Source organism: Lepus europaeus, chromosome 9, assembly GCF_033115175.1.
Source record: "Lepus europaeus isolate LE1 chromosome 9, mLepTim1.pri, whole genome shotgun sequence".
Taxonomy (NCBI): Eukaryota; Metazoa; Chordata; class Mammalia; order Lagomorpha; family Leporidae; genus Lepus; species Lepus europaeus.
In genome coordinates this window covers 83,750,459-83,773,898 of record NC_084835.1, presented here as the reverse complement: position 1 = coordinate 83,773,898, position 23,440 = coordinate 83,750,459, and the positions used below count along the sequence as shown (strand labels likewise).

The 23,440-nt window shown below is 45.6% G+C and overlaps 1 protein-coding gene across 4 annotated transcripts in view; it reads left to right on the top strand.

The window, feature by feature from the left end:
* Window positions 1-23,440, top strand: part of INO80C (INO80 complex subunit C) — a 100,149-nt gene that overhangs the window by 41,028 nt on the left and 35,681 nt on the right. For 2 of the 4 annotated variants that reach the window (XM_062201549.1, XM_062201545.1), the window contains one exon: window positions 9,691-9,873. The exons of 1 other annotated variant lie outside the window; for it this stretch is intronic. In XM_062201549.1, coding sequence (XP_062057533.1) covers window positions 9,691-9,858 — 168 coding nt within the window. In that variant the 3' untranslated portion in view covers window positions 9,859-9,873. Of the gene's footprint in view, window positions 1-7,787; window positions 7,896-9,690; window positions 9,874-23,440 lie in introns of those variants that run through there. One more of the 4 variants, XM_062201553.1, reaches the window with a different exon arrangement.

Genomic DNA, 23,440 nt, shown 5'->3' with positions numbered 1-23,440 from the left:
CCCTGTCAAGTTCTCTGGTGGAGAATTTTATGCATACACTTGGCTAGGCCATGATACCCGGATGTTTGGTCAAGTGTGTCCTGAAGTTGCTACACGGGCATTTTTAAGATTAACATTAAAACCGGTAAACCAAGTAACACAGATTACAGCCTGGGCGGGCCTTATCGACTCAGTTGAAGGCCTTAAAAGAGAAGGGCTGGGGTCCCCTGAAGAGAGGGGACTTCTGCCAGCTGCCTGCCTGTAGACTCAGATCTTCCCTGGGTCTCCAGCCTGCCAACCTGCCCTGTCGCTCTCAGAGTTGCCAGCGCCTGCAGTCCTGGGAGGCCATTTCTCTCTATTCAGAGGGGCTTCAAGAAATCCACTGAAAAGGTATGTCATGAAAAGGCTATGCTTGAATTTCAAAAATTTTTGTATCAAAGATCTGTTATTTCCATTTTCCGTGAACTTCGTCAAGTCCCCTTATAAATATACACATCCTGTTGGGTTTGTTTCTCAGGAAAGTCCTGACTGATTCAGTGACTTGAAAGGAGAAGATTGTGTGGACATATTTAATCTGAACTCCCTTTCTGTGGCATTACCACACACCCCCGTCCCCCGCAACCTTATACTCCATGTGTACTCTGCAAATACTTGAATGAAAACAAACAGTGAGACTACAGATGCTGTGTCGCTTTGCCAGGCATGATATGCATTTGAAGTACAGTTTGGTTCCCTTATGAGTCATTGAGTTCGATGGAAAGGACGGAAACTTTCTTGCTAAGATCAGCAGGAGAAGGTTGGGAATCGGAGTGATGAGGCATCTTCCCTTTCTGGAGATTCTGTGACTAGCAGCAGTCCAGGGATTATAGTTTTTGATGTATCTTTTAGGTCAGAGTAAGGAGGAGAGCTCTGAGGCAGGGAGTGCTGCCTCTCCACCCCCTTACTCCTCACCCCTCACCCCTCCACACACACCTCTCCCGGTGCTCTGAGCCTCCTGCTAGGCAGGCCCTTCCTTAGGGAGGTGCCTGATCCCATTCTGTCCTGGGACACAAACATCAGTTATTGCGCATTTTCATGATCCAGGCCCTTTGCTGTTCAGCATCTTCTGAGGCAGGAATTACTGTTCCTACACACACACACACACACACATCTATCTATATCTGTCTGTCTATCTATCTATCTACCTATCTATCTGCATTATTTTGAAGGCAGAGAGCTCCGGTCTTCTAGTTCACTCCCCAGACACCCTCAATGGCTGGGACTGGGTCAGGCTGACGATGATGTTGGTGGCAGGGACCTGACTACTGAGTCATCACCTGCTGCTTCATAGGATGCACATTAGTAGGAAGCTTATTTCAAGTTTAGTAATCAGCACAAAATTTAGCCCTCACTTTAAAAAAAAAAAAAAAAGGTTTATTTTTTCAGAGGCAGAGTCAGACAGAGAGGGAGAGACTGAGAGATAGATCCTCCTCCATCCGCTGGTTCACTCTCACTCCCCAGATGGCTACAACGGCCGGAGCTGGGCCAATGCAAAGCCAGGAGACTCTTTCAGGTCTCCCACGTGGGTGCGGGGACCCAAGGACCTGGGCCATCTTCCACTGCTTTCCCAGGCCATAGCAGAGAGCTGGATGGGAAGAGGAGCAGCCAGGATTGGAACCACTGCCCAGATGGGATGCTGGTTCTACAGATGGAGGCTTAACCTACCATGCCTCAGCACTAACCAGCCCCCCATTTTTTTATTATAGGTATTTTAAACCTAAGATTGAATATGACACGATTCCAGGGGTCTGCTGTTTATTTCAGGTAAATAAGATTATTGGCCCTCAAATGGCTGGTCCAGTCAAGAAATTGAAGATGGCTTGGTTCAGGTGTTTGGCATCATTGTGACCATTCACGTTTCATTCCCTCATGCATTCGAGCAGGGAGTGGGGAGAAGCCTCCTGCCATAGGAGGGTTTAAGGTGGTCAAAAAGACAAAACATTGCTGCGTGTGAAGGAGAAGGCCAGAAGTGCACCAGAGAGCAGGTCAGAAGCATGAGCCACCCCAGAAACGATGCTAATTTTGGTCAAAATGGTGTTTGAATTGTCAAGGAAAACTAGGTAGAAATCCATGAATAAATAAGGTAATTAGAGGTGAAGCCCAGGAGAGATGAGATAGGCAACATGCAGAAAAAGAAAGGGAAAAGCTAAGAATGGAAAATTTTCCTTGGAGAATATAGTCATTCTGTGTAGGCAATAAAAATAAATCTGTGGTGTTTTTGGAGAAGAAAAAGACAAGCCGAAGATTGAAAGGACAGAGGCCTGGTTCCTAGGCCACGCTGGAGACCAGGCCCCCTAGCCTGGAGCTGTGACTCAGGTCAGAGGAATGTGGCCCAGGCAGCTGCAGCTGTGATAAGAAGGACAGGATGGGGCACTGTAGAGGACATCCTGAGCCGCCTGGGACTTTCCACGCAGGAGCACACGTGGAAACCCAAAGCCCAAGAGCATTCTGGCCTGCATACCAGGCAGTGCCCTTGAGCGTGAGCCAGGAGAATGGACATGCTGTCCCTTTGTCACCGAGGCACAGTGGGCTGTGGGGAGAGGCCTGGCCGATGTCCGCTGTGCTGCCCAAGCAGTATCATAGATTTGCTTGGTTCCTGCCTTCCCAGGCCCTGCAGCCTGTGAGTTGTGCTGAGCCCTCTCCAGGATTGCTTGCGTGTGCCCATGCCCTGTGGCTGCTGACCCACAGATTCAAATCTCAGGTGTGTGTCTCCTACCAGCCTGGATTGTGTGATGCTTGTGCCTTACAATATAAAGCTTGTCCCACCTCATTGACTTAGGAGGATCTCTTAAACAGGCTCCCGTCTTAAACTTAACCTCTGTCTGCTAAGCTAATACCCACATTGATGAATTAGTTCCCCCAGAACCACCACCGCTGCCTCCACTACAGGATTCCTGGACTTCTGGAAGCACAGGCGAAACCCTTTCTGGGCATCCGCGAGCCAGATGGCAGGACACTGCCTCCCTCCTTGAGTGCATTCTCCTTTGCCTAGCGGTACAGATCTCTGCGACTTCCCAGGACGCAGGTGGTCTGCTTGTTTAGGTTTCTCCCCATTTTCCACAGCTGAATCTAGAGCTTATCCTTCGAGGAGCTACACGCTTGGCCCCCATGAAATCAAAACTCACCCTGTTAATACGCTGTGCAGTGCAATTATGTGCAAAACATCAGACAAATCCTAATAGAGGACATCCTCTAAAATACCTGACTCGTGCTCCTCAAAACAGATCTTCAAAAATAAGGACAGAGAAATTATCACAGCCAAGAGCAGTCTAAGGAGATATGACAACTAAACGCAAGGTGGAATCCCATCGTGGGATCATGGAACAAAGGGCATGGAGCAAAGATGAAAGAAATCAAAATAAATTATGGAGTTCAGTTTGCAATAATATATCACTTTTGGTTCTTTAATTCTAGCAAATGTACCACGCACTCATGTGAAGATGTTAATAACAGGGAAAACAAAGTGTTGGAAGTACAAGGGTTCTTCAAAAACTTCATGGGACAAGCATTGTGGAATGCAGGTTAAGCCAACACTTGTGATGTGGGCATATCATATCCTATCGTATCACATCACATCACATCAGAGTACCAGGTCCAGTCCTGGCTGCTGTGCTCCTGATCCAACTCCCTGGAAATGCTCTTGGGAAGGCAGAGGATGATGACTCAAGTACATGCACTTCCACCTTTATGTGGGAGACCAGGTTGGAGTTCCTGCCTTCTGGCTAAAGCCTGGTCCAGCTATGGCTGTTGCAGCTATTTGGGGAGTGAACCTGTGGAAGGAAGATCTTTTCCAATCTGCCTCTTCGTCTCTCTGTCACTCTACCTTTCAAATAAATACACAAATATATCTTTAAAAAAACAAAGTTCATGGAAAATGGAATTAAAAGATGTTTAGTGCAAAAAATTATCTGAAATCCATGATTATGACAGCTATTCAGAAAGTTCATGAAAATTTGTGTTATGAAAAAAAAAAAACTATGCCTGGATTTCAAAGGGTTTTTTTACACCAAAATAAAGTTATCTTTAAAAAAATATTTGAGAGGCAGCGAGAGAGAAAGAGAGAGAGAGAGAGAGATTGATTGAATGATTCAGGGAGAGAGCGCCCATCTACTGGTTTTCTTCCCGAATACCTACAACGTCTTGATCTGGGTCAAGCCAAAATCAAGAGCTAGGCATCCTCCCACATGATTGGCAAGGACTCGAGTACTTGAGCCATTACCCACTGCCTCTCAAGGTGTGTAATAGCAGGATTGAAATCAGAAACAACTGGGACGCAAACCAGGTACTCCAATGTGGGATGTTGGCATCCTAACCAGGGTCTTAACTGCCAGGTCAAATGCTCACCCCATAAACTTATCTTTCAATTTCATTTTTTTCCCATGAACTTTTTGAAGTAGCCTATATAGGAACTCTATGTAATATCTTCGTAATTTTTCTGTAAATCTAAAACTGCTCTAAAATTAAAAGTTTATTAAAAAAATAAAGAGGTAAAAGCCCCAGTGGAGCATCAGTTGTTTGGGCAGATATTGGGGAAGAAAATCTAACTCATGAATCCTGTAGTCTTTGAAACTAGACACAGAATAAAGTACCAGCCTGTTCCCAAGTGAAGACTCACCCAGTTTAGCCTTTTTTTGTTTGTTTGTTTGCTGCTGTTTGAAATATCTATTATATGATTGACAAGAACCTTTATTAATGTGTACTCTATAATTCTGGTTTGATTTATTTCTGATTCAGAAAGTAACACATTTACTTGGTGGGCTTTGAAAGAAGAAATTGTTGTCAAATTGTCTCTACCTTAGAAACAGTGTTACTTGCCGAACTTCCCTTAATATAATTTTGGAAATGACTCAGAATACCCACTCGCCCCACCACATTCTACGTTGTAGGTATTGTGATAAGGAAGCAGTCATTTCCAGTGATCAGTAGGTACAATAAGCCCCAAACAAGTTGATTCCATGTCTTCTTGTGGTCTGTGAGCCTAGCTCACTTTTCCCACAATAATTTGTGATTTTCATTCATCATGTGTTTCTTGTGCTGCTTTTGTTTGTTTTATGGGGAGACGGGGGATTTGCAAAGAAGAAAGATGCTATCACAAGGACGTTTGGGAAAACCTGCTCCAGTTCTGAAATCCCAGCTTCTTTGTTTGCTTTACCTGCCATCTCTCCAGCTCTCATCTCCTGGCTTCTTCTACCTCGCTCCTGGGCCCCCCCACCCCACCCTGTTTTCTACCCTTTGCCAACTTCCTCCTGGTTTCATGGTCTTCTCTGTCTCACGTAGACCTTCACCTGGTTGTGAGTCAGGACAGAACCCTGGACCCAAAAGGGCCAGGTGCAGGAAGGCTCTCAGCACAACTTCTATTGAGTTCCCTGTATGCCCAGTCCTTTTATAAAGTGCTCTTCACTGGCTTTCTTGCTTAGTTAGCATAGCTTTGCCATTTCAAAATAAAACAAGGGGAGCCATGCTGTGGAGCAACAGGTTAATTCTCTGCCTGCTGTGCTGGTGCCTGCCTCCTCTTCTGATCCAGCTCCCTGCTGATGGCCTGGGAAAGCAGTAGAAGATGGCCCAAGTGCTTGGGCCCCTGCACCTGCATGGGAGACCTGGAAGAAGCTCCTGACTCTGCTGTGTGACCATTTGGGGAGTGAACCAGTGGATAGAAGACCTTTCTCTCTGTCTTTCCTTCTCGTTGTCTGTAAGTCTACTTCTCAAGTAAATAAATAAAATCTTTTAAAAAAATAAAACAAGGATTAGAAGGCTCATAAAGCAATCAGCTAATCAAAAAACTGCAGAGCAACTTAGTAACTTCAGCATCTTAAAACCCATCTCTGAGCCTGGTCCACACCCAGAGCACTGCCCTGATAAGTATCCTTGGGCCATTGCCATGATTAGTAACTAGTGAATCAAAGGATCCAAAAGTTAAGTAAAATCCAGCTGATCTGCTCATACTTGGAGGTTTTAATGCTGCCTGCTTTCAGTAAACAAAACCTTAGGTTTCCTAAAGCCTTCAGCAGCTCCTTGACTGCTTACATGGGACCAGGGACACTGGAATAGGCAAATGTGCCTGGTTGATTCCATCACCATAGTGTAAATCCTACCAAATGTTTGCACATGGATTTCACCCCTTGTGTTGATGAAACAGAGTTCATGACTGGTACTATCTTCACCCTCTTAGGTCCAGGTTTGACAATGAAGAGGGAAAGGCTAGATTTGGAGTCTGAGCATCTTAAGTTTGAATTCCAGGCTAAATACATAATAAATAGGTAAACAAGGGTCAGTTACAAGAATACTCAGAAATGTTGATGTGCTCATCTTAAAAAGAAGATAATAGGCTGGTGCTGCGGCTCACTAGGCTAATCCTCCACCTGCGGCGCTGGCACACAGGGTTCTAGTCCCAGTCGGGGTGCTGGATTCTGTCCCGGTTGCCCCTCTTCCAGTCCAGCTCTTTGCTGTGGCCCGGGACTGCAGAGGAGGATGGCCCAAGTGCTTGGGCCCTGCACCCGCATGGGAGACCAGGAGAGGCACCTGGCTCCTGGCTTTGGATCGGCATAGAACGCCGGCCGCAGCGGCCATTTGGGGGGTGAACCAACGGAAAAAGGAAGACCTTTCTCTCTGTCTCTCTCTTTCTCACTGTCCACTCTGCCTTTCAAAAAAAAAAAAAAAAAAAGAAGATAATAATTCCTGCCTGTATGGAACTCACATGATATTTCACATAAAAGTGCCTTGTTACGTGCTGTAGATATAAAGTGCTTTAACATTCACACTTTGATATTCTGGAAAATGATATTGAGCTAATGCTTAGTTTGGCTGTCTCTACCAAAACTCAGAGTGAAATTTAATCCCTGTTGTGAAGTATTAAGAAGTGGGACCTTTAAGGGGTGGTTGGGTCATGAGGTCTCTTCTCATAAATGGATTCTTTAATTTGTGGGTTAATAGATTAATGGGTTATGGATGGAGTAGTTTTATTATAAAAGTGAGTGCTCTCAGGCTGACTTGTTCTGTCTTGCCATGTGGTGACCTCTTTGGTCTTGGGAATCTGGAGAGAGAAAGAGAGAGAGAGAGAGAATATCTTCTATCTCCTGGTGCACTCCACATCAGTAAAAAGACCCTGGACTTCCCAGCTCCCAACTACATAACCTCTATTCTTACTTTATAAAGATAAAATACCCCATCCCCCTGTCTGTGGTATTCACAGACTAAAATAGCAAGCTTAGATACTACTACACAGCTAGTTCTGGAATTGTCAATTTTGTCATGACATTCAAAATATCGCTGTTAATGCCTTTAGTGCCTGGAACCTGACTACCATTTGAATGTTAAACAGAGAGTAGAGAAAACCATGGCCAGTTGGTATTTGCAGAAATGTTATTAAAGGTGTAGGCTTCATTGCTAGACAGGAAAATTCTTGAATTGGTCAGAGCCACATTTCATCCCTCACAAACTGCCAGTTAATCCATCTGGTGAGAAAAAAGATGGGTAGAAGTTAAAAAGGTCTTCTAAATGATCTAAACCTTTGGAGCAGGAGAGTGACAAGCCCGTCCACTGTTGTGGCCTCGTGCTACTTAAACAGGCCGTGCATTCTGCTCATTCTCTAAATGGTGTCTTTTGATGAGCTCAATTTTAATCTTGACGCCCTTTGAGGATCATTGTTAAGAATTGCACAGTTAATATTTTTGATGTCCTGCCAAGAAATCTTTGCCTGTCTCGGGTTATGAGGATATTCGTTTATGCTCTCTTTGTTTATTTTTAGTTACTTCTTCATTTTTATTTGAAAGGCTGAGAGAGGAAGAGTGAGATATCTCCTATCTGGTTTACTCCTCAAATACCTGCCATGGCTAGGGCAGGGCCAGGCCAACGCCAGGAGCTGAAAACTCAATTCGAGGTCTCCCAGGTGAGTGTCAGCGACCCACCCAATTACTTGAGCTGTCACCTGCTGTCTCCCAGAGTGTGCGTTAGCTGGAAGCTGGAATCAGAGCGAAACCAGACCTTCAACACAGGCACTCTGATACTAGATTATCTCAGGGCCCTAAGTAGCATCAAAGCTACAGCACAAAATTCTTATCCCTATTCTCTCTTCTGGAAGAGTTATAGTTTTACCTTTTCTGTTTAGGTTTGTTTTCCACATTGAATCCATTCTTTTGTATTTGATGTGAGGTAGGAGTTAAGACTTATTTTTTTACATATTATGCAAGTTGTTCAAGTTGAAAAGGCTCTTTCCCGCAATGAATTGCACTGGTGCCTGCCTTGAAAATCAGTTGATTATCTATATATGGGTCTATTAGTAGTCTTTGCTATTCTAATAGATCTTCTCTTTATGCTGATACTGTGGTATTCTAATTCCTATAGACTTAGAGAAGTGCTGAAATCAGATAAGTCTTCAACTTTATATTTTATCTTATCTATTCCAGGTCCTGTTTTTTTTTCCCCCCACCTAAAAGGTAAAACCAGGCAGTTATTTTCTGCCAAAAATAAAGTCTACTAGGATTTTGATTGGGATTGCGTTACTATACAGCTCAATTTGAGAAGAATGAATATCTTAACTTGTATTAAGTCTTCTGATATGTGAACTTGACCTGTCTCCCTATGTATTTAAATCTGTAGTTTCTCTCAGCAGTGTTTTCTAGTTTTCGGTGAGTATCTTACACATACTTAATTAAATTTATTCCTAAATATTTTCATGGGATTGTGTTTTTTTGCTACTATTATAAATGGCATTTTCAAAATTTATTTTCATGCAGTAGTATTAAATTTTGTTAGACATTTCTATGCTACATAGATTTTTTTTTTTAAATTCAGATATAACCTAATAAAATAAAAGGCCTGCTAGGGGCCAGCATCATGGCGCAGTAGGTCAAGGTACCACCTTCAATGCTGGCATCCCAAATAGAGTTTCAATTCTATTTCCAGCTGTTCTACTTCTGATCCAGCTCCCTGCTCATGTGCCTGGGAAAGCAGCAGAAGATGACCCAAGTGCTAGGGTCCCTGCCACCCATATGGGAGACCAGGATGGAGTTCTGGGCTCCAGACTTCAGCCTGGCTCAGCCCCAGCAGTTGCAGTCATTTAGGGAGCAAACCAGCAGATGGAAAAAACTCTCCTTTTCTCTCTGTCACTCTGTCTTTCAGATAAATAAATACATCTTTTTTTAATAAGTATTTTAAAGTATGCAGATTGGTGGGTTTTAGTATTTTCCCAAGGTGGTACAATCATCACCTCTGTCTGATTTTAGGGCATTTCCATCATCTCTACAAAGAAACCCCATATCCATTGTTAGTCTCCGTTTCCTTCTTTTCTCAGCCTGGCAACCTCCCATGTAACTTCTGTTTTTATGCACTTGCCTAGTCTGGGTATTTTATATAAATTGAACCATATGTGTGACCTTTGCATCAGGCTTCTTTTACTGAGCTTAGAGTTTTCAAGGTTTATGCATACTGCGTTGTGTGTCAGTACTTCAGTCCTTTACATGGTGAAATAATATTCCATTGTGTGGATAAACCACCTTTTATTTGTTTGTTCATCAGTGGACACTTGGGTTGCTGCCACCATTTGGCTATTGTAGATAGTGCTTCTATAAACACTTGTGTACCAGTTTTGGTTTGAATACTTGTTTTCCTTTCTTTTGAATCTATTTCTAGGAATGGGATGGCTGAGTCATATAATTCTATGTTTAATCTTTTCAGGAACCAACAGACTGTATTCCACAACAACTATACCAATTTACATTCCACCAGCAATGTATGAAGTTTCCAATAAACCTACTAGCACTTGTTTATTTTGGTTTTGTTTTCATTGCAGCCATCCTAATGGGTTTGAAGTGGTATCTCATTGTGGTTTTCTCTGATGACTAATGGTATTGAACAGCTTTTCATGTGCTTGTTGACTTTGAACATCTCTGTTGGAGAGATGTTTGTCCCAGTCCTTTGGCCACTTTAGAATCGCATTGTCAAAAGTTGCACTTTGTAAATTCACATTTATGAAATAAAATATATATATATATCCTATTTTGTACTAAATTACTTTACATATTACATACATTAGATTGTATATAATACATATTGTATTATAGCTCAAATATTAAATTGAGTTCAGGAAAGTCATTTTCAAAGGTAGAGAAAATGAAAAATTTCACTTTAGGGTAGCAATAAGGATGATACCAAACATTTTTATTTAAAAAAATAAAGGACTTTGACTTTAAAAAAAAAAAAAAAGAATCGCATTGTTTGTCTTTTTGTTGTTGAATTGTGAAGTTCTTAGATGTGCTGGGTACTAGATCCTTTTCAGATGTCTGACTTGCAAATATTTTCTCCCATACTGTAGGTAATTCTTTCTCTAGATAGCATCCTTTGTAAAAAAAAATATATGCACTTAAGGCAGGCAGAGGGAGTTTCCTTTGGCTGGTTGACTACCCAGATGCCTGCAATAGCTGGGGATATAGGGTCAAAACTGGGAGATGGGTAACAGGACCCAAGTACTTGAGCCATCACCTGCTGCCTCCTAGGGTGCACATTTAGCAGGAAGCTGGAATAGGGAGCCAGGCATTCCCATATGGGACATGATTATCTTAACCAAATGCCCACTTCTTTCCTCATGTTTTGTACTAAGAGTTTCTTAGTGTTATCTCTTATACTTCAATCTTTAATCCATTTTGAGTTAATTTTTGTATATGATGTTAGGTAAGGTTCCTGCATCATTATTTTGCATATGGATACCCTGTTTTTTCCAGCACCATTATATATAAATAATACATTTATTATAACGTTATACTCCCTCCATTAAATGATCTTTGAACTGTTGTCAAAAGTCAATTGACCATATATTTGAGAGTTTATTTCTGAGTTCACTAATCTGTTCCATTGGTCTATATCTGTTCTCGTGCCAGTACCACACTGTTTCAATTACTGTAGATTTTTAGTAAGTTTTGAAATCAGGAAGTATGTGCTCGAGCTCTCCAACTTTGTTCTTTCAAGTTTACTTTGGCTATTCAGGGTCCCTTAAAATTTCTTTGAATTTTTGAGTGAGTTTTTTCATTTCCATAAGAAGTGCCATTGATATTTTGATAAGAATTGCCTTGAGTTTATAAGTTGCTTTGATAGTATTATCACATTAACAACATTAAGCCTCCCAATCCAGGAAAATGGCATGTCCTTCTATTTATTTATATCTTCTTTCATTTCTTTCAGCAATGTTTTGTAATTTATAGTGTACCAGTCTTTTCTCTAGTTGGTTAAATTTATTCCTAAGTATATTCTTGTTTTTTTGATACTACTGTAATTGAATTGTTTTCTTAATTTAATTTTCAAAGCATACATAACCATCACAATAAAACAATTGTGACACTCCAAAGTATTCCCTCAATATGACCCTCTGTAGTCAAATAGTATTTTTTAAATTTAATTTTCCTATTGTTCATTGCTAGAACATAGAAATACAAATGATATTTATATATCAACTTTGTAAAATTCATTCATTATTTGTGGAAAGTTTTGATTAGTTTTTTCTCTTTTTATGCCTATTATTTCATTTTATTACCCTGTTATTCCAGTGAGTAGAGTTCTCCATGACACTGTTGAATAAAAGTGGTGAGAGTGGACATTCTTGCTTTGTTCTCCATCTTGAGGTAAAAATTTACATATTTATTATGTATTCTGTTACCTATAGGTCTCCTGAAATGCCCCTTATCATGTTGAGGAACTTCCCATCTATTCTCAGTGTGCTAAAAACCTGTATCATGAAGAAGTATTAAATTTTGTCAGGTGCAACTATTGAGATGGTTGTATTTTCGTGTTTTGTTGTGATAATGTGATGAATTAGGTTGATTGATAGATCTGGAGATAATAAAACAACCTTGCATTCCTGGGATAAACTCTGCTTGGTCATGTTGTGTTATCCTTTTTTAAAAATTGCTGGGTTCAATTTGCTAATATTTTTTAAAGAATTTTTGTGTCTATATTCATGAGGGATATTGGTCTGTGGTTTTCTTTTCTTGTAATATCTTTGTCTGGTTTTGGTATTATACTTGTGCTGACAAAAATTTTTTTAAATTGAGAAGTACTTTTCTCCTCTTCTATTCTCTGAAAGTTTATATAAATTGGTATAAAATCTTCATTGCCAGTTTGGTAGAATTTATGTGTAATCATCCATAACCGAAGTTTTCTCTGCCAGGTTTGCAAATTCAATTTTTAAAAAAGATTTGTTTTATTTATTTGAAAGGCAGAGTGAAATGGTTGTCAGGGAAGGGGAGAGACAGAGAGAGGCATATCTTCCATCTGCTGATTCACTCCCCAAATGGCCACAATGGTCAGGACTGGGTCAGGTTGAAGCCAGGAGCAAGGAGCTTCATCTGGGTCTCCCACACAGGTGATAGGGGTCCAAATACTTGGACCATCTTCCACTGCTTTCTCAGGCACATTAGCAGGGAACTGGACTGGAAGCGGAGAAGCTGGGCCTTGAACCAGGGCTGCAGTATGGGATCTGGTGTCACAGGTGGCCCTTAGCCAGCTGCGCCACAATGCTGGCCCTGCACATTTCGTTTTTTAAAATTAACATAGAGATCTTCAGATTTTCTACTTCTTCCTATGTCAGTTTTGATAAGTTGTGTTTTCAAGTTGTTATTAATGTAGCTGCTACCCATTAGATTCTAATGTAATGTAAGTACATTAACTGATTAATTAATTAATGGTAATGTAGATGCTAATCCATTTTTAGGCCTGACATGAGTTGTTGTCATACTCCATCACTTTACCTTTAGTTCTCTGCTGTATGTGGTTGTTTGTGACATAACCCACTTGTTCCTGACCACACTGATCTAAAATGCAACACAACCCATAGCTGCTGACTGTGATGAAACCTAATGGTCAATACTCAAGGCATAGTAAGCTCTCACCTTCACATGTGGTTTCTTTTTTTCTTTTTAAAAGCTTTATTTATTTACTTATTTGAAAAGCAGAGTTACAGAGAGAAGGGGGATAGATAGAGATCTTCTATCTGCTGGTTCACTCACTAAATGACCACAATAGCCTGTGCTAGGCAAGGCCAAAGGCAGGAGTCAGGAACTCCATCCAGATCCCCATGTGGGTGACAGGGTCCCAAGCATTCTGACCATCTTCTGCAGAGAGCTGGATCACAAGTGGGGCAGCCAGGATCCAAACAGCACTCCTATAAGATACTGGCATCGCAAATGGTAGCTTAACCTGCCGTACCACAACTCTGGCCCCCACATCTGGTTTCTGTAAACTGACCAACCCACAGCCCCCATGAGATCCCAAAGCTAAAAGCTAACACCCATGGACCTTAGTAAAGGAATAATTCCATAATCTCTCTCTCTCTCTCTCTCTCTCTCTCTCTGTCTTTGTGTGTCTCAACTTGCTAGTTGAGCAATCTGCTACTTCTTGACTTCCTGTCAGCCTCTTGTCAGCACATCTCCAGGACCTGTAAGAAATAAATTCCTTCCGTTTCATTCATTTTGGTTTCACTTCCTCACTGTGCCTCACCTGACACAAACAGTTGAACCTAACTTTCCCTTCATCAGTGCTTTTCTAGAGAAAGGCTCTGTTGGCCTATGGGCACTTTCAAGAAAGAGACTTCAAGATCAAATTGGAAAGAAACTGTAATAATAAAAATCACAACAGAGGGAATGTTCCCTATAGTTTTTAGCTCAAAGTTGCTCAAAAATTCTTTATTTAGGGGCCGGCACTGTGGCACAGCGGGTTAACACCCTGGCCTGAAGAGCCGGCATCCCACATGGGTGCCAGTTAAAGACCTGGATGCTCCATTTTCTATCCAGCTCTCTGCTATGGCCTGGGATAGCAATAGAGGATGGCCCAGGTCCTTGGGCCGCTGCACCCGTGTGGGAGACCTGGAAGAAGCTCCCAGCTCCTGGCTTCCTATTGGTGCAGCTCCAGCCGTTTCGGCCAATTGGAGAGTGAACCATCAATGGAAGACCTCTCTCTCTCTCTCTCTCTCTCTCTCTCTCTCTCTCTCTGCCTCTCCTCTCTGTGTAACTCTGACTTTCAAGTAAAATAAATAAATCTTTTAAAAAATTCTTTATTTAATCTTTCTGGATCTGTAGGATCAGTAATGACAAGCACCTTTTATTCTTGCTATTTGAAATTTGTGTTTTCTTTCTTCTTAACTCAGTCTGATACCACTTTCTATCAGCCTTAAGGATTTTCTTTAACACTTCTTATAGTGTGAATCTGTTAGAGATAACTCTTGCTTGTTGTTTATCCCAAGATGTCCTTGTTTTATCTTAAATTTTGCAAGGTATTTTTGAGGAGAAAAGTGTTTCCTTATTCTGCTTATTACTTGCTCAGCTTCTGGGATCTGTAGGTTTAAGTTTGTCTTCTTTTGCTTAATCGTAACCTGTCATTAAAAGCTTGGGTGCCTCCTATTCACATAATCTTCCTCTATAGTAAACCTGCTCTTCTATCTACCTACACCAGACCAGGAACTTTATCTGACTGGGGCTTTTGACTCAACCATGAAAGGCTTGTCCCTACCTGGAATTCAGTTAATCAGGGCTTTCATGCACCTACTGTTCATTCACCAAATAGAAAAGTATAATTTTTAATTTTTTTTTTTTGACAGACAGAGTGGACAGTGAGAGAGAGACAGAGAGAAAGGTCTTCCTTTTGCCGTTGGTTTACCCTCCAATGGCCGCCGCGGTAGGGGCGTTGCTGCCGGCGCACTGCGCTGGTCCGAAGGCAGGAGCCAGGTGCTTCTCCTGGTCTCCCATGGGGTGCAGGGCCCAAGCACTTGGGCCATCCTCCACTGCACTCCCTGGCCACAGCAGAGAGCTTGCCTGGAAGAGGGGCAACCGGGACAGGATCGGTGCCCCGACCGGGACTAGAACCCGGTGTGCCGGCGCCGCAAGGCGGAGGATTAGCCTAGTGAGCCGCGGCGCCGGCCAGAAAAGTATAATTTTAAAAAAAGGTTTATTTATTTGAAAGGCAGAGAGAAAGAGAGAGAGAGAGAGAGATCTTCCATTGGCTGGTTCACTCCCCTATGGGCACGACAGCCAAAACCAGGAGCCAGGAACTCCATCTTTTTTATTTATTTATTTATTTTATTTGACAGGCAGAGTGGACAATGAGAGAGAGAGAGAGAGAGAGAAAGGTCTTCCTTTGCCGTTGGTGCACCCTCCAATGGCCGCTGTGGCACACCGCGTTGATCCGAAGCCAGGAGCCAGGTGCTTCTCCTGGTCTCCCATGGGGTGCAGAGCCCAAGGACTTGAGCCATCCTCCACTGCACTCCCAGGCCACAGCAGAGAACTGGATTGGAAGAGGAGCAACCAGGACAGAATCCGGCACCCCGACCGGGACTAGAACCCGGTGTGCTGGCGCCGCGGGCGGAGGATTAGTCTATTGAGCTGCGGCGCCAGCCAGGAACTCCATCTTGATCCCTCATATGGTGGCAGGGGCCCAAGCACCTAGGCAGTCTTGGGCTGCCTCTCTGGTGCATTACGAGGAATGCTGGCTCAGAAATGAAGCAGCTGGAACTTGAACCAGTGTTCTGATGCCAGCATCACAAGCAGCCACGTAATCTACTGTGCCACAGTACCAGCCCCAGAAAAGTATTATTTTTTTATTTCCAAGATTTATTTTGTTATCATGGTAGAGAAGGCCTTTTGCATTCTTCTTCATCCTAATCTTTTTTTTTTTTTTAATTTTTTTGACAGGCAGAGTGGACAGTGAGAGAGAGAGAGACAGAGAGAAAGGTCTTCCTTTATCCTTGGTTCACCCTCCAATGGCTGCTGCGGCCCGCGCGCTGCGCTGATCCGAAGCCAGGAGCCAGGTGCTTCTCCTGGTCTCCCATGGGGTGCAGGGCCCAAGCACTTGGGCCATCCTCCACTGCACTCCCTGGCCACAGCAAAGAGCTGACCTGGAAGAGGGGCAACTGGGACAGGATCGGTGCCCCGACCGGGACTAGAACCCGGTGTGCCGGCGCCACAAGGCGGAGGATTAGCCTATTGAGCCACGGCGCCGGCCCTTCATCCTAATCTTGAAGCAGAATTCAAGGTGTTTATTCTTATTCTTCTCATTCTGTATACATAGAAGCATTGTTCTTGCTGTCTCATCAGGGTTAGATGTGGCAAGAGACTTGATTTGCCAATGAAATACGAGGGGCATGAGGTGTGCTCCTTTGGGCAGAGTGCTTAAGCCTTGCATGTGGTTGGACACTGTCGCTTCCCTCTGTGTGGGAGGCTTAGTACTGGTACCCTCAGGGTGGGTGTTGTGGTGTAATGGGTAAAGCTGCTGCCTACAGTGCTGGCATTCCGTATGGGTACCTGTTGGTGTTCCGTCTGCTCTACTTCCAATCCAGCTCTCTGCTAATGGCCTAGGAAAAGCAGCAGCAGATGACCCAAGTGCATGGGCTCCTGCACCCATGTGGCAGACCTGGCTGAAGCTCATGGCTTTGGCCTGCCTCAGCCCTGGCCTTTGTGGCCACTTGGGGAGTGAACCAGCAGATGGAAGACCTCTCTCTCTCTCTCTCTCTCTCTCTCAATGTTACTCTGACTTTCAAATAAATAAATAAATATTTAAAAAAATACTCATTCCCCCATCTTAATCCCTGGAACCTGTGAAAGTGTTACCTTACTGGCAAAAAGCAGGTTGCAGTTGTGACTAAGACAAGGATTTTGAGATAGGGAGACTATCCTGGATTACCCAAGTGGATCCCCCATCATCACATGGGTCTTCATAAGAGGGAGCCAGAAGGATCAAGAGAAGATGTGCCATTGAAAGCAGAGGTAGGGGTGTGTGTGTGTGTGTGTATGTGAGAGAGAGAGAGAGAAAGAGAGAGAGAGAGATTTGAAGATGCTACATTGCTGGCCCTGAAGATGGAGAAAGGGGCCATGAGAAAAGGAAAGCAGACGATTTCTAGAAGGTGGAAAGGGCAAAGAAATGGAATCTCCCCTGGAGGCTCCTGAAAGAAGGCAGTCCTGTGGACAGCTTGGCTTCAGCCCAACGAGACCCATTTCCCATCTGACCTCTAGGACTCTAAGATAATAAATGTGTGGGGTTTTTTTTTAAAGATTTATTTATTTTATTTGAAAGGAGAGTTACAGAGAGGCAGAGAGAGAGAGAGAGAGAGAGAGAGAGAGAGAGAGAGATCTTCCATCTGCTGGTTCACTCCTCAAATGGCTGCAACAGCCAGAGCTGGGCCAATCGGAAGCCAGGATCCAAGAGCCTTCTCCAGGCCTTCTACATGGGTGCAGGGGCTCAAGAACTTGGACCATCTTCTACTGCTTTCCCAGGCCACAGCTGGATCGGAAGTGGAGCAGCCAGGACTCGAACCAGCGCCCATGTGGGATGCCGGCACTGCAGGCTGCATCTTTACCCACTACGCCACACCACCAGCCCCAATGTGTGTTATTTTAAGCCACTTAAATTTGCAGTGATTTGTTAGAGTAGCTGTTAGAGTACTGTTGTGTGGGGGAGGTTCTGTCAGCCTACATTCCTGAATGTGGGTAATGCAGAACAAAGCAGGGAGCCCCAGCTGGCCCTGATGAACAAGAATGTGTGCAAGAAACAGGACTCAGTCCTTTCAAGCACCTGAGCTCTTGGTGGTGGTTGCTTTTGCAGCATGGCTACATGTCAGGGCGAATACCACTCAAAGAATTTGAGTCCGTTCAGCTTGGCCGTGGGACTTGAACATTGCTTTCTGCAAGGCCTGAACCTTTTTCTCAGCCCTGGAGGTGATGCAGCATTGAGCTGTTCTGCAGGAATCTCAGAAAGCGTTTGCAGTTGGCCCAGCAGGTTTGTGGAGGACCTGTGTGTTGTGGCTCCTTGGTGCCATCGAGGATCCCTGCAGAGATCTGTGATGTTCTGCTGCTTCTCCGAGATAACCGTCTGATTCCAGGGAGCCTGCGTGCAGGGGTGAAGCCATGGAACAGAAGATGTGGATGAGGTGTACTGCAGGGCTTTGCTAATGGTGCAGAAGAGTAGGGAGGAAATCTTGTTGAGAGAAGATAGCCTCTCTTTAAAACTAATCAATGAATGTGAAAAGCAGGGTTGGAGGTGGGGGAGATCTTCCATCCACTGGTTCACTTCCCAGATGGCTGCAACATCCAGGCCTGGACCAGGCCGAAGCCAGGAGCCGGGAACTCCATCTGGGTTTCCCACATGGGTGGCAGGGCCTGGAGTGCCTGAGCCACCTTCTGCTGCCTTCCCAGGTGCATTAGCAGAGAGCTGGGACTTGAACTGGCTCTCTCAAATGGGATGCTGGTGTGGCAAGCAGCAACTTAGCACGCTGTGCCACGATGCTGGTCTCAGATAGCCTCTTGCAATTAGTAATGAGCTTTATCGAATGTCGCTTTCCTTGGGGCAGAGAGCTGCAACCTTCCTTTTGCTTTTTTAAACACAAGTCAAATGACAAAAGCCAGCTGAAAGCGTGGGCTTCTGTACGCAGCTGTTTCATGGTGTCGCTCAGTCAGTGCATACATAACCCTACATCTCCTTTGCTTGTCTGTGTCAGAGAGCATCCCAAAGAGCGATCCAAACAAGTTTATATTCTACATTCTGGTAATTAGGACTTTGCAGTTTGCAGGAAGATAAAACGTGTCCCTTAAACGATCCCAGTGCAGTGAGGGCTGCATTCTGTTTTGACCGATTTCCCTTAGAATCATGGGACAGGTCTTGAAAGGCTCTAAGCAGTCGTCAAGTCTAATGCCCTGTAGGGGCCAGCAGGTCCCGGGAAGTTCATTTTCTAGACTCTGAAGCACACACTTCTAGGGGCTGGCCTGGGCCAGGGAGACATTTCCCCAAGGAGAGTAGCTGGAGGTAGAGCATGAACCAGAGCCGGTCTATGGGCTGTGCCCAGTGTGATAGAGCCTGTCTCCACATGGCGATGGCCACATGCACATGAGCAGGCCCAGGGCTTGTGCAACCAGGGGGCAAGTGGACTCCCTGACTATCACAAGGAGGAAGATCCTGATGGACAGCTCCATGTGGGCGTCCACCCTCTTTCCCCCATCCTTGTTGGCCCTGGGAAAGCTTTCTCCATGAGCTGCACTTACCTGCCGCAGGGTCTTTGTACTGGCTCTTGTTTCCGCTTGGAAGCCTCTTACCCTTGGCTCACTCCTGCCCTTCTTTTCCAGCTGTAACCTGCGCTACCTGCCCTGCCACTGCTCTTCTTTCTCTTTTTCCACCTGTACCCAACCTCCTGGCTTTATTTTTATTTATTTACTTGGTTAGTTTTTTGATAGGCAGAGTTAGACAGTGAGAGAGAGAGACAGAGAGAAAGGTCTTACTTCTGTTGGTTCACCCCCCAAAATGGCCAATATGGCCAGCGCACTGAGCCCATCCGAAACCAGGAGACATACACTTCTCCTGGTCTCCCATGCGGGTACAGGGCCCAAGCACTAGAATCCAGAGTACTGGCGCCGCAGGCGGAGGATTACTGGCTTTATTTTTAATTTTTATTTTACTTCTTCACTCGCTTGGTGGCTCATTGTCTGTCTCCTCCCACTTAAGTACAAGTTCCACAGGGTGGGGACTCTGCCTGGTTTGCTCACTGATGGGTCTCTAGCGCCAGGCCTTCCTGGCACAGCCTGAGGTCTGCACAACTACCTGCTTAATGGACGAAATGAACATTTCCAAATATTATCCTATTGAGAACAGCAGATTCCGTGACCAGATCAGATAACCGCGGAGATCGTGTACTTCATGGAAGTCAAATTAGGGCTGCCGACACCACGTAAGAGACTCCTGACACCTGCTTTCAGCATCTAGCTCCATAATGTATATCTTCTTCTAAACTATCATGATCCTTTCCAAAGACCTGCATCCTCTTGGTGCCTCCTGCCTGGATGCAAGCAGACATCTGGCCCCATGGCTGGGAGAGCTGGCTCAGAGGGTGGCATCCTTACGAGAGTACAGGTCCCAAATCTCTGTTTAGACTTCTTAGGTTATCTCTCTCAGAGGAGCAGGAGAGAGGGATCAGTGTTACCCCGCCCCCACTCACTGTGAGCCCTAGGGACCTGATGCTCTGATACCCACCATAGCATGTATTACTGTCCCTGCCCCATAGCTCCCACAGCCTCTCTGGCACTGCAACAGACACCCTAACTCCTGTCCCTTCTGCATTTTGGGGCATTGCTCTAGGCCAGGGCTGTATAGTCCTTTGGGAACAGTGAAACCCAAGGCCCTGGATCTTCCCGTCACTTTGGGACATGTTTCCAGCCTCCTAGGGTCATGGCCGACTGCGGGAATGAGTCCCGGTCACAGCCTTTGCTTTCAGTATACCCTCCTACCCCCACGCCCTCTTTCCTGAGCCAGGTGGCTCCCTCTCTGGACCATGACAGCTGCTAAGTCTAAGCTGCCCTGCACTTCTGGGCCACATCCAGATTTGCTCTTTGTTCTGCTGCAGCAGGGCGGGGAGCAGCCTCCAGTGTTGGTGACCAAACATGCGGTGGCTCTTTCAGAGTGTAGCTGTAGGAACAGAAGTCAGGGGACATGCTGCTAGAAATATGGCATCAGAGGCCGCCAAGCCAGGGGCAGGCTTCCCATGGCGCCATGACAAGATGAGGAGACCAGTCTCCTCATTGTCTCTGCCTCCTGAGACTTCTCCCTCTGCTTCTCAGGGCTCCGCGCACGGGGTCTCATGCAGGTGCCACACCCCATGGGCTGCACAACAGGCACTGTATTACCCCCATTGCATGGGTAAAGGAAGCGGCCTAGCCTTCTCACGTGGAGGCCCATGGGCTGTTGAGAGTACCCAGTGGCCCACCCCTCCTTCCTGTCCAGTCCTCAAGACCGAGAGCCGGCAGAATGCTCCTGCATTCGCACATCAGCTTGATTTGGAAGGAACTTACGTAATGTAACTTCCCACATTCTCACCTGAGCTTCTGCGAGGGCAGAGTACTCCAGGCGCTGTGACTCCTTTATGGCTCCTGACCCCACCCAGAGCCGTAGACCGTCGCTCAACATGCTTCATGGGCAGTTCCTAAGCAGACTGATGCCTGAGGAGTCCCTGGCCTTCTTCCAACAGGGAAGTGGAACACCATTTCCTGGGGAGGTGCTAAGTACTGAATTGTGTCCCCTCCATATGCTGGCGCTCTAACCCCCAACATGACTGTATTTGGAGATGGGCCTAGAAGGGGTGATTAAGGCTAAGTAAGGTCATAAAAGTGGGTGCTGATCTGATAGGATTAGTATCCTTAGAAGAGATACCAGACAATACTCTCTCCTTGCACTTCTCCCCTCTCCTCCCATGAACAGGCACCAAGGAAAGTCACGGGAGAGCATAAGGAGAAGACAGCCGTCTGCAAGTCAGGAAGAGAGCCCTCACGAGAACCCAGCCCTGCCAGATCCTTCCTCTTGGGTGTTTCTGCCTCCAGAAATGTGGGGAAAAAAAATGTGTTTCTGCTGTTTAAGGCACCCTGTGGGCGCTAGGTTGTTACAGCAGCCTGAGCAGAGCTAATACAGGAGCCACCATGAGCCTGCTGAACTTTGGCCTGGCTCACAAATCCCGGTTCTGCAGCCTCTGGTGTGTTCTGAGGACAGCGGGCCCCTTGTGGTTCCTTGACTGGAGGCTATGGGCCTGAGAAGGCACCTGCCTCCCCCCCGCCCCCACCCATGGCATGCACTGCTCACTGTGTAATTATAGTTTAGTCTTTGAAGACTCCTTGGAAGTAGCTTCGGCTTTTTCTCTCACAAGTTGATAATCTTCCCCAGAGACTGCACTGAAACCGCTCAATGGGACCTTCTTCCTCAGACCCTGGCTCTCCACCCCAGGACACTTCGAGGAGTCAATAGTGATTGTCCAATGTAGTTCCCGGTGTGGGGGAAGACCAAGGTTGCCAGGATAGAGCCCAGGTAGCTCTTGGTATGGGGTGGATCTGGGTAGGGGAAGGTTGGGCTTGGCTTGGAGAACGACTCAGCTGCACCCTAGCACTGGCCACTCCTTGGGCTAAGACACCTTCTCCTCCGTTGCCTGGGGCTCAGGGCCGTAGGGTTGGGAATCTGGCTGTCTGCCGAGCACAGCAGTTTACTGCACTGAGCCGGCTGCTCTCCCTGCATCATGGAGGCTGGTGCTTCTGGGCTGAGGCCTGATTAACTTAGTTCGTTTAGCTTAGGATAGGAGGAGAAAGAAGAAATGGAAGGATAAAGTGGGAGATAGAAGAGTAGAGAAGGCCGGCGCCGTGGCTTAACAGGCTAATCCTCCGCCTTGCGGCGCCAGCACACCGGGTTCTAGTCCCGGTTGGGGCGCCGGATTCTATCCCGGTTGCCCCTCTTCCAGGCCAGCTCTCTGCTATGGCCCGGGAAGGCAGTGGAGGATGGCCCACGTGCTTGGGCCCTGCACCCGCATGGGAGACCAGGAGAAGCACCTGGCTCCTGGCTTCAGATCAGCACGATGCGCTGGCCGCAGCGGCCATTGGAGGGTGAACCAATGGCAAAAAGGAAGACCTTTCTCTCTGTCTCTCACTATCCACTCTGCCTATCCAAAAAAAAAAAGAGTAGAGAAGAAAAGTTGGGATCAGGAGTCACAGGAGTTAAATAAAGCACTTTGGTCTTCAAATCCCACAGTCACCAGGCAGGGAGGGGTCCCAGACGCTGTCCACAGCGATACCCCAGCCACCTTGCCAGTCTCTGCTTTTCCTGTCAGAGGCTGGGACCTGGCAGCCCCCAGCATTCAGAGCTGCCGAACTCCCCACAGCCACCACACCAAATGATGCTCAGTCCCCACAGGCTCCACGGCGGGCCCACGTCACAGACAAGAAGGGTGTTCGTGGAGAAAAAGCCGCTTGGAGCCTGGACTCATTTTAGGCCATTGGTCAAGTTGTTTTTTTTTTTCCTCCGTCTGACGTGTTTCTGAAAAAGCAGCACCACAGTGACACTGACATCATCTGGTGTTGGTGGGAATGTTGTAAACATTTCCATTTTAAGTCCAGCCAAAACATTATCTTACAATACAGTTTCTTCCAGTATTCACCCAAGCAGTACAAACGTCAAGCAAAGGCTCAAAGGGAGAGAAACCAATATCTTAAGAAATAAATTAATTTATGGTAATTGTAACAACTACCCCCCAGGCAGCCCAAGTGCATAAGCTTCTGGATTCCTTCCAGGGGCTTCCACAGAGCTCAGGAATGCCTTTGCCGTCAACTCACACAGCTGAGCTGGCCCGTGGCCATGACAGGGAGCTTTGTTTATTTGGTTTGCACTGTTCGGCATGAAATACAGTCCTGTCTTAATTCTCCTGCCTGCGGGCCTCTTGAAACGTTTCTAACTAGAATCCTTTTTGCTCATTCGTAAAACGACTCCCTCCCCTGGGACTGGCGGGTGCCTGGCAGCTCCGATGGGGAGACCGAGAGCTGCTTGGACTGCAGCTCTGCTTGGTCAGCTCGTAAATCAGGAAAGTTTCTGAGTTAAAAACTTTGCCGCAGTCACAGTACAATTCAGGGGTAGCGCTGATTTGGCTTTTGAACTCGAT